The sequence below is a fragment of the Leucopleurus acutus genome, assembly GCF_964270905.1.
Source record: "Leucopleurus acutus genome assembly, chromosome: 3".
NCBI classification, from domain to species: Eukaryota; Metazoa; Chordata; class Mammalia; order Artiodactyla; family Delphinidae; genus Leucopleurus; species Leucopleurus acutus.
Window position 1 is genome coordinate 6,749,365 of NC_139145.1, and position 10,460 is coordinate 6,759,824.

The 10,460-nt window shown below is 46.3% G+C and overlaps 1 protein-coding gene across 4 annotated transcripts; it reads right to left on the minus strand.

Annotated features, from left to right (window-relative positions):
- Window positions 1–358: 358 nt before the first annotated feature.
- Window positions 359–6,710, minus strand: FBXL12 (F-box and leucine rich repeat protein 12). Of its 4 annotated transcripts, none has more exons than XM_082837110.1 (3): window positions 6,447–6,710; window positions 6,261–6,333; window positions 359–1,689 (listed from the first exon to the last, which is right to left on the minus strand). In XM_082837110.1, the coding sequence occupies exons 1-3, from the start codon at window positions 6,530–6,532 to the stop codon at window positions 868–870; spliced, it is 981 nt and encodes a 326-aa protein (XP_082693236.1). In that variant the 5' UTR covers window positions 6,533–6,710; the 3' UTR covers window positions 359–867. The 4 variants fall into 4 exon arrangements, with proteins under 4 accessions (XP_082693236.1, XP_082693239.1, XP_082693238.1 ...); XM_082837113.1 differs by having other exon boundaries at window positions 359–1,773; window positions 6,447–6,572; XM_082837112.1 differs by lacking the exon at window positions 6,447–6,710 and adding an exon at window positions 5,181–5,221 and having other exon boundaries at window positions 6,261–6,309.
- Between the last annotated feature and the right edge of the window lie 3,750 nt (window positions 6,711–10,460).

The window sequence follows — 10,460 nt, forward strand, 5'->3', positions numbered from 1 at the left end:
CTCAACCAAACACGTGTGCCCCCATCACGTGGCCCTGGTTTATTGTCTCAGAGTCTCTGAAACTGTTCCATGCGTGTGTTCACCTGTTTATCATCCTGTCTTCTTCCTTGTCTGTTTTGTTCACTGCTGTGGTCCCAGTGCCTAGAACCATGCTTGCAAGAGAGCGGAGGCTGAAGGCACATTTGTTGAATGAATAAACCAAATGCTTTTTTGAAAAACGTTGATTATCTTTCTTTAATAGCAAAATAATATATATTGCGCAAAACTTGGAAAATACAGAATACAAAATACTGAAAGGACAACTTAGAAACTTTATTAACATTTCGAACATCAAAGCATGAGTTGTATCTGCCCTTCTCTCCGTGTCTCCTGCGTGCATGTAGGACTATCAGTGGTGTGTCGGCGTGTCAGTGGTGTGTCGGCGTGTCAATGATGTCAGTGTGCTGGTGCACATGCGTTGACAGCCCTTCCAGGCTTCCTGAGGGGCCTTGACCCCTCAGGTCTCCCTAACTCCTAACCCACCCTTCCACATCTGTCCTGTTCCTGAGAATGGCTCTTCATCCAGGACCTTCTCGGGCCTCAGGGCTGGTAAAGAGTAAGGCTTTGCAACATAACCGAGAGGTAGCTATGGTCTTCCTCATTTCTGGAGGTGAGGACAGGGCCTCCGAGAGGCTGGCTGATGTCACAGAGGCCACACAGCTGGCAAACCATGATTCTAATGATCTGGAGGAGCCAAGGCTTAGGTTCTCTCTACCTGTGGCCTTCATGGCTCTCCAGCCGGATTACCTGCCCATGGTAAGGTGCTGCTCAGAGGGTCTGGGACTCATGAATAAAAGCTGAGAGGGGTCTCAGGCTCGGCTGGTGCAGTCACATCCACCAGTCCATGGACTCTTTGGGGCAGGCCCTAACAATGACCATACAGTGGGGTAGCCCCTTAGACAGGATCCTCTCTGCCTCCTGACCCTCCCAGCCCAGCCCCTGCAGCTCAAGGACCCTGAGCTTGGGCATGGTGAGGCAGGAGGAGAGGATTTCATGCGGGGAAGGCATTTCTGGGGTGATGAGCGGCCCCAGCAGGCACAGACTCTCCAGGGCCGGCATGCCCTCCAGGACCGACAGGCCAGGGGCCGAGAGGCCCCGCACGGTGAGCCGGATCTTCCGCACATCTCGGAGGTGGCGGCTGATGGCCAGGAGGGTGCTGTCGGCCGAGAGGGTGCAGCCCAGCACCTCCAGCCTCTGCAGGTAGCTCAGCTCCTGCAGGCCCATATCCAGCCCGGTCTCGGTCACCCGGTAGGTGCCGCCCAGCACCAGTGAGCGCAGCGCGCGGAAGCGCGTCAGGCCCTGCAGGTGCTCGTCGCGGAAGGCGGGGACACGGTCCAGCACGATGCACTCGAGCAGGGGCAGCACGGTGGGGTCCTGCTCCTTGAGGAGCCAGGCCATGGAGATCTCACAGCTGTGCAGCTCCAGGGTCCTCAGGGTGCAGGGGAGGCTGGTGATGGGCACCATGCTCAGGTTGGCCACGTGCAGGCAGAGGCGCTTGAGGTTGGGGCACTTCTGGCCCAGGGCCCTCATCAGGGCGGGGGACAGCTGGGGAGCCTGGGAGCCCGAGAACAGGTAGCCGCCCATCCGCAGGGAATGGAGCCGGGATGCCATGTACCGGCGAAGGAGGTGCCACATGACTTTAGGCCGCATCTGTAAGAACCAGAAACGGGGTGTGTGTGTGGGGGGCTGTGACTGGGGGAGAGATGTGGGGCATCTTCCAAGGCCCCCACCTGCCTGGAGACAGGCAGTCCCCAGCTGGGGCTCTGATGTTCCCTGGGAATTCTGTCCTTCCCTCACCAGCCTCACACCACCAGATACCTCCCCAGGAGTAACAGGATGATTTAATCTGTTTTGACCTCTAGGTTGGAACAAAAGCAATGGCGATAAGAGACCATAACAGATCCGTCTCTAGCAAGAGAGTGGATTCTCGTTATCTTCTGCAGTAAGCAAGAAAGTAAATCCACCTGGCAATATTTTTATCCCTTTCTTAATGACTACCTCCTCATAGAAATAAGCAATACAAAATAAAACTGAAAAAGGCTAAAACTGCCCAGGGTAAATTAGATCTAGGTTAAAAGAAAAAAAAAAAAATCACAGCTTGGTAATAGTGAAAGCTGCAAAAATTAACCCTGGGAAATTAGTAGAAAACAAACAAACAAACTATAACTAACTGGTACCCTGTGCATTTCATTATATGTACATTTTAGCTTCAAAAAAAAAAGGACAGAAAAAAGAAATTGTAGGGACTTCCCTGGTGGCGCAGTGGTTAAGAATCCGCCTGCCAATGCAGGGGACAAGGGTTCGAGCCCTGGTCCGGGAAGATCCCACATGCCGCAGAGCAACTAAGCCCGTGCGCCACAACTACTGAGCCTACGCTCTAGAGCCCACAAGCCACACTGAGCCTGCGTGCCACAACTACTGAAGCCTGCGTGCCTAGAGCCCGTGCTCTGCAACAAGAGAAGCCACTGCAGTGAGAAGCCCGCGCCCTGCAGCGAAGAGTAGCCCCCGCTCTCCACAACTACAACGGAGACCCAACGCAACCATAAATAAATAAATAAATAAAATTAAAAAGAAACTGCATACCATAAAATCTGTTGACGAGTTTTTTTTTTTGTAAATATGACTTTTTTATTAGCAAAATCCACGACCAGGCAAGAGGATATTTTGCTGCCTCTCAGTTACACCTTTTCTGTTGGGTTCTTGGTATCCCTAATCCTTTTATTCCTAAATTCTTTTTTAAAATTTTTTATTGAAATATAGTTGATTTACTATCTTGGGTTAGTTTCAGTGTACAGCAAAGTGATTCAGAATATATATATATATATATTCTTTTTTTACATTGTCTTCCATTTTAGGTTATTACAAGATTTTTAGTATAGTTCCCTGTGCTATACTGTAGGTCCTTGTTGGTTATCTATTTTATATACAGTAGTGTGTATATTTTAATCCCAAACTCCTAATTTATCCCTTCTCCCTGTTGACTACTCTTGACAGAGGAATCATATCTTCCTGATAAAATCTGGACCTGCAAGTTTGGGCCGAGGGAAAAGGACTCACTAGAAACATTGCCCACTAAAAGGGAACTCACAAAAGTAGAAGCGACCGTTGGCAAAATTTTAAATGCCCACGATGCCAGAGGTTGAATCCCTTTTACTTGTAAAAGGAAAAAATTAGAAAATCCTTTAAGTTTCATAATATCAAACACTGGCCAGGATGTGGAGAAGCAGTTCTCAGGTCCTGCTGGTGGCACTTGGTCTGGATACTTTGGAATGCGATCTGGTGGGTTTTACTGAAATGTAAAATGTGGACACCCACTGGCACCTGTTTTGTTTTTAAGAATATGGGAGCAGGAATTCCCTGGCGGTCCAGTGGTAGGACTCTGCACTTTCACTGCCGAGGGCCTGGGTTTGATCCCTGGTCAGGGAACTAAGATCCCACAAAAAAAAAGGAGGTGGGGAGCATCTGCTGCTTCTCTGGGAAAGAACAAGGTGACCTGGGTGACAGAGAAGTAGGGAGACCTTACTTTCCAATTTTTATTATTTTGTACCTTTTGAATCCTGTGTATATCTTTTTTTGCACCGCCCCCCTTATTATTTTTTTAAACTAATTTTTCAGTTTATTTAAATGCACATACTGCCTGACCTAGTAAGACCTCTTTTGTGGAATTTACCCTACAGAAACATTAGTTTCTGACATCGTGGTTTTAACAGCAAAAACCAAATGTCCACTGATAAGATAACAGCCATGTAGGTAGTAACTAAGAACAAAGTAGATCCAGAGATATGAACCCTGGTAACTCCTCAAAACATGCAGGAAAGAGTGGCAAAATGATACTTTAAAGGTTAAAGAAAAAAGAAACAATACTATATATTTTATATGGGTACAATTATTCCAACCATAATGGCTAACTTGTATTGAGTACCTACTGTTTGCCAGGTGCAGTGATGAGCACTGAACTAGAAAGCTCACACAGTACCTGGTTGTGTAGCAGGTACCTCTGGAAAAATGCAGTGGCCAGAATCTTGTTGCAAGAGTACAGCTATGATTCAACACAGCCTGACTCCAAAGGCCAATCTTGCTCTTGTAACCACTTTCCTCTCCTTCCCTTATACAGGCCCAAGGATATAAAGGCATAGAAGATGGGATAGAAGGAAATAGTCCACACTTATAATAGCGGTTACTCTGGGGAAGGGTTGAAGATACCAGGGGATGACTGTCAAAGGCTCTTAGCTTCATCTGTGGCAATACTTCAATGGTTTGTTGTTTTTAGATATAATTGACATATTATATTAGTTTCAGGTGTACACACAATGGTTCGATATTTATATATCTTGTGAAATGATCACCACATAAGTCTAGTTAACATCCATCACCACACATAGTTATACTACTTCAACATTTTTACAAGAATTATTCATGACTTGTGTCATTTTTAAAAATTAAACCTCAAAAAGAGAAACGCAAAACAAATGTTCTAGTTAATCTCTATTACGTACGCTAAAGCATTTAGGGATGAAGTGGACTCTTGTCTGCAACTTATTTTGAAGTGTATTTAAAAAATAAAATGGATTGATGGATGGAAAGAGGGATGGATGGATCGGTCAACAGGGGATAAAACAAATGTAGTTAAATACTAATAGTGGGCAACTTCGTGCTCTCTGTACTATTCTTTCAACTTTTATATATGTTTGAAATTTCTCATAATAAAATGGCAGAAAAAATAACTAAGAACTACATTATTATGTAATGTGTTAGTTTTTTAGTACAGAAAAAATAACCATTTTTAAAGGTGATTTCAATAAAAATAATTTCTATACAAGGCCACAATTCCTTATCCAAAACTCCTGAAGACAGATGGGTTTCAGAATTCAGAATTAATGTGGTACAAATACCATATATAATACCATCAGAAGGGTCAAGGGCAGCACCTTGTTATCAGATTAATATTTTTCAGTATAACATGACTTTTATTCCAAGTGGGATAAGGAAAAGGACATTAATAGCCTCACACCAGTTCACATCAGGTGTTGCCACCAAATGAATTTGTGCCAAGCTTACAAAAAACCTTTTCACTTTTCTGGCTTTCTGATTTTGGAATTGCAGATGAAGAACTGAAAGTGAGAAAATATAAAGGATCCTACCTCTCAGAAATTGTACTTCTAGGTTTCAGAGTAACTGGTACCTGGATGCAAGAAGACAGACACAAGGACATTCTTGTGGAACAAGAAGCAACAGCATCAGTAACACCTTGAAAGTTGTCAGAAATTTGGAATCTGGGGCCCCCACTCCAGGCCACTGAATCAGAATCTGCATTTTAACAAGATCCCCATAGGTGATTCGTATGCACAGTAAAGTCTGAGACACTTATAAAGCTGTTCACAACAGTAGAAAGTTGGAAATAACCTAACCATCTGTCAACAGGAAAATAGATAAACAATTTGTGGTATATTCATTTAACAGCAGTTAAAAGGAATGAATTAGATTTACAAGTGCTGATTAGAATAAATCTCAAAAGCGATGTGTGAATAAAGCTGGTTATATAAGTCAAACAGCATTTAACTATCTAAAGAGTAGAGCAGCATTATCTAAATTTTAGAAATACGTTAACAATACTGTGTATTGCTTACGGGCACACACATAAGAAGTAAATAAAAACGCGAAAGGATACAAATCCACTTTATGATAGTGGTTACCTCTGAGGAGGGTTTCAAAAGTGCAAGAGATATACCTAAAAATGTTGTATGCATATGTGTCTATATAAACATTTGTATGTGTGTTTCACAAGATCAGCAGTAAATAAGGCCAAAGGTTAAAAAAGGTTAAATCTAGGTAGGGGGGGAAATAGTTTCAGATATTATCCTCTGTACATTTCTACATATATTTGAAATAGTTCATAATAAAAAGAAAAAAATAAAATGCAAATGGGAGAAAGTGGAAATGGTTTGCCTGCACCACTCAGGAGATTAATTCTGGAAATAAGTTGACTATGGAAAATGATTTCTCCATGAAAACTCATCAATAAGCCCTTTCCCTGAACGACTTTGGTAACACCCATTCTGGAGGTGGGGAAACTGAGGCCTGGACGTCACAGTGGAGCAAATAACTGACGCGGCCGGGATGCACCCGGAACAGCCTCGCTCGAAACACAGGGTTGGAGGCGTGGTCCTCGAGGTCGGGCCAGCCCGACCTTGGCCCAGACCTGCCCGGCCAGCCCCGCATACCGTGTAGAGCGTCAGGTCGACATGTCGCCACAGCCACCGGTCGTCCACCAGCCTCTTCCAGCGGTGACAGACCCTGGGGAAGGGGACCTGCCGTTAGAACGTCCCGGCCCCGCGGGGACCAGATGTCCATCTCCTGGTGCAACCCCCCCCCGCCCGGCCCTTCCCTCGCGCGGGGCGGGACCGCACCTGGAGATGCGGATCCTGTCCCGAACCGGGAGGTAAGAGAAGATCTCCAACAGGACAGAGTCCGGCAAGTCCGCAAAAGTCGCCATGATCCCGCCGACACGCACTTCCGCTTCCGCCGAAAGGGACTCGTTGACTCGCCTTGGAAGCCCCTAAGAGACGGCAGGAAGTGAGGGTGCCGGCAGGGAGGTGGTCGTGGCTTCCGGTAGCCGGCAGAGTTCTGGCTTTCCTCTTGCGGGGACGTGGTTGGGCCCTGGAGCCAGACCAGCACGGGATCTGAACGCGGCACCGAAGGTGGAGTTAGGGACTAGGACCAAGCCCGGAAGGCGTGGCTAGGGCGATGACGATACCCGGGGGCGGGGTTAAGGGCGGGAACGAGACTCGAGGGGCGTGCCTGGGGAACTAGGACCACGCCCGGAAGGCGTGGCTAGAGCGGTGACGAAGCTCGGGGGCGGGGTTAAGGGCGGGAACGAGACTGGGGGAAAGCGTGGCTGGGGCGGTCACGAGCCCTAAAGGGAAGGATTGAGGGCGGAACCAAGAGCGGAGAGTTCGAGAATAAATTTGTAGAAGTGAAATAGCTTGTTAAAAGGCGTGTTGAATTTTTCGCTTTTATTGATGGCGCCAAATTGTTCTCCACAGAGCCTGAACTGACACTCCCTCCAGATATATATCACTCTTTTTTTTCTAAATATATCACTCACTTTTAAAGTTGCAATTCATAAGGGCAGTGAAATTTATTCAAACATTCCCGTATTGATGAGTATTCACGTTGCTTCCAGTTCTATCACCGCAATATCGGCGCTAAACATTCTCTTTATATATGTATGTACATGCATATGTGTGTGTGTATATATATATATACACACACACATACATATGTAATATATACCTCCTATTTTTTATTTCTATAGGATAAATAACCAGGAGTTGGGTTGATGGGTCAAAGGACATGTGAAGTTTAATTCTGAATAGGTTTTGCCAAATCACACTCCCAAGAGCCTATAATGGCAATACATGGTTTTGGGTTGTTTTTTTTGTTTGTTTTGGTTTGGTTTTGTTTTTGCCGCGCTGTGCGGCTTGCAGGATCTTAGTTCCTCGACCAGAGATTGAACCCGGCCAGGGCAGTGAAAGCACCGAGTCCTAACCACTGGACCGCCAGGAAATTCCCTGGCAATACATGTTTTTAATACACACACAGAGAAGAAATTGGAGACGTTGAAAACTGTTTTAGAAATAAATGCAAACCGGGACTTCCCTGGCGGTCCAGTGGTTAAGACTCTGTGCTTCCATTGCAGGAGGTGCAGGTTCGTTTTCTGGTGGGGGGATTAAGATCCCGCGTGACGGGCAGCCCGGCGCCCCCCCTCAAAAGAAAGCAAACTCATTAAGATGTATATGTTAGGGCTTCCCTGGTGGCGCAGTGGTTGAGAGTCCGCCTGCCGATTCAGGGGACATGGGTTCGTGCCCCGGTCCGGGAAGATCCCACATGCCACGGAGCGGCTGGGCCCGTGAGCCATGGCCGCTGAGCCTACGCGTCCGGAGCCTGTGCTCCGCAACGGGAGAGACCACAACAGTGAGAGGCCCGCGTACGGCAAAAAAAAAAAAAAAAAAAAAAGATGTATATGTTAAATGTGTGCAATTTTGTATATCAACTATATCTGAATAAAGCTTAAAAATCTGTATGCTTTCACTTATCCATAAATAAATAAAAAGTAAAACACTGTGGTATTCACCTATCAGATCAAGATGAGGAAGCCAGAAAATACCCACACTAGCCTTGGTGTGAGGAAGTAGACCTTCTCAACCACTGCAGATGGGGCAGAATTGATGCAAAATCTTTGAAGACAGTTTGGCAATATCAGATTGCAGCCCCTGTAGGGCCCAATAATTCCACTTCTAGGATCTCAAATTGTCAGAAAGAATGAGGTAGGTCTTTCTGTGCTGTTTGGAACAATCGCTAGGATATTGTTTTCTTTTAAAAGCAAAAGGTGTAGAGAACAGTGTATATAGTTTGATCTCGTTGGATATATATATTTGTTGTGTTTCATTTTATACATAAAGGCCTGTATGAAAACAAAGTCATTCATTTCTGCCCTTTGACACAACTTAAAATATTGTATGTTACTTGAAAATACAAAGTCCCTATCTCCATTGAAATGCGTTATTGATATCTGAGAGGTTTCATCATTTTCTTGGGAGGCTCTGTATCACATGTTTGAAGACACAGAGATGAAATGAAAACTTTTAACTGTAATTGTCCCTGCGGAGGGCCTGGGGTCTGGAGGGTGAGGAAACTTTATGCTGCTGTATATAATACTTCTGTACTGCTTGAATTTTTACCATGTGCAAGAAAGTTCCAAATGTTTATTAATAAATCTAACCCCTTTCATATTTTTCCTCAAACAAGAGCACAGAAAAAAAAATGCTTCATGCTCTGGCAACCATTTTACGACTGTGGGAGAAAAGACCAAAAGAATCACATAGAGGTCAAGTGGCTTGCCAGGGCCACAAGCCCAGATTTTTCTGATGCCAGAGCGTGGGCCTCTATCACAGTGCTCTCCGATTCCCTCTGGAAAGCCCATGCCAGCACGCAGGGGCAATGACTCCTCTGCTCCCAGCGCCTTGGGCTTCCCCTTCACAGCACCTGTGTCACACTGTATTGCAAGGACCTCTTCACTTGTCTTCTTTACTTGTCTTCCTCCTGTATCGGACTGAATTCTGGGGTGGCAGGTCGGCCTTGGACACTGCTGCATCTCCAAGGCCTGCTGACAGGCTGAGATGTTGGGAGAAGGGACCTCCTGAGCAACTCTTTCCACCTCTAAGATTATTTCCCCTCTGGTGAACCTTTAAGTTCAGCGGAACGCAGGTGTCGCTGACCCCAGCTCAGTTACAGGGGTTTCCTAAGAACCATCTCCTCCCCATCAAGCATACAGGAGTGGAGGGATGGGAATCCCCAAGTATAAGCTCCTTCCTCTGGGTCAGAAACTAGGCAACAAGGGGCAGAGGGGCCCTGCCCAGCTTGCTCCTTGAGTTCTGACCCAGAACTCTCCCTCCTGGGAAGCATCTACCTCCTCACAAGAGCAGCTCTGACAGCAGGTCCTTCAGCTGCCTAGACGGCAGGATGGGACTGTCCTGGCCCCTCAACGGGCAGGCACTGAGGCCCTTCATGGGAAGCGCCGAATGATATTTACCAGGATGTGGAGAGAGGTCTCTAAGGTGAGGTGTCCTGTCTCCTGAGGCCTTTCCCCCTCCCACCTGGCTCTGGAGGAGGCAGTCCGTGCAGCAGTGGCAGCCTAGTCCTGGGACTTCCCATTGCCCATCCCCTCCACTTCCTCAGGATGCCTTAGCCCAGTTGGGGCTGGCGGCCCCCGACTAGATCCCCACTACTGCCCATGGAGCCCAAGCCCCCAACAATCCCAGACTTTATATTCCTCCCCTTTCAGCAGCACTCCTCAACCCTTTCCAATCTCCCCCAGCCCATAACTCAGCATCACCATCCTGTGCCTTAGCTCCCCTTTTTTTTTTAATTTTTAACAACATTTGGGGTTTTTTTTTTTGGCTGCACCACACAGCTTCTGGGATCTTAGTTCCCTGGGCACGGATTGAACCCGGGCCCTCGGCAGTGAGAGCGCAGAGTCCTAACCACTGGACCGCCAGGGAATTCCCTAGCTATCTTTGAATCAAACATTGAAAAAACAGAACTTCTTGTTTTAAAAAAATAACATTTACTTTTTCTTCTGATTACAAAAGTAACATATGTTCATTGTAGGTAATCTGGGAAAACACCAAAAGCACCAAAAAGAGGAACATGAGACACAGCAATTCCACCGTCTAGTGGTAAACACCATCAACATCTGGTGTGTCCTAGTATTTCTATGTGAGTGCAAAAATGTGTTCCTTCCAAACTTTCTCGGGCACATTAGTCCCCTCAAGCTCACCCTTGACCTTCCCATCTCCCCCTCTTGCCCCATCTGTTCTTCTGCAAGAGGACTGTCAGGGGCTGGTCCAAGACCAATTCTT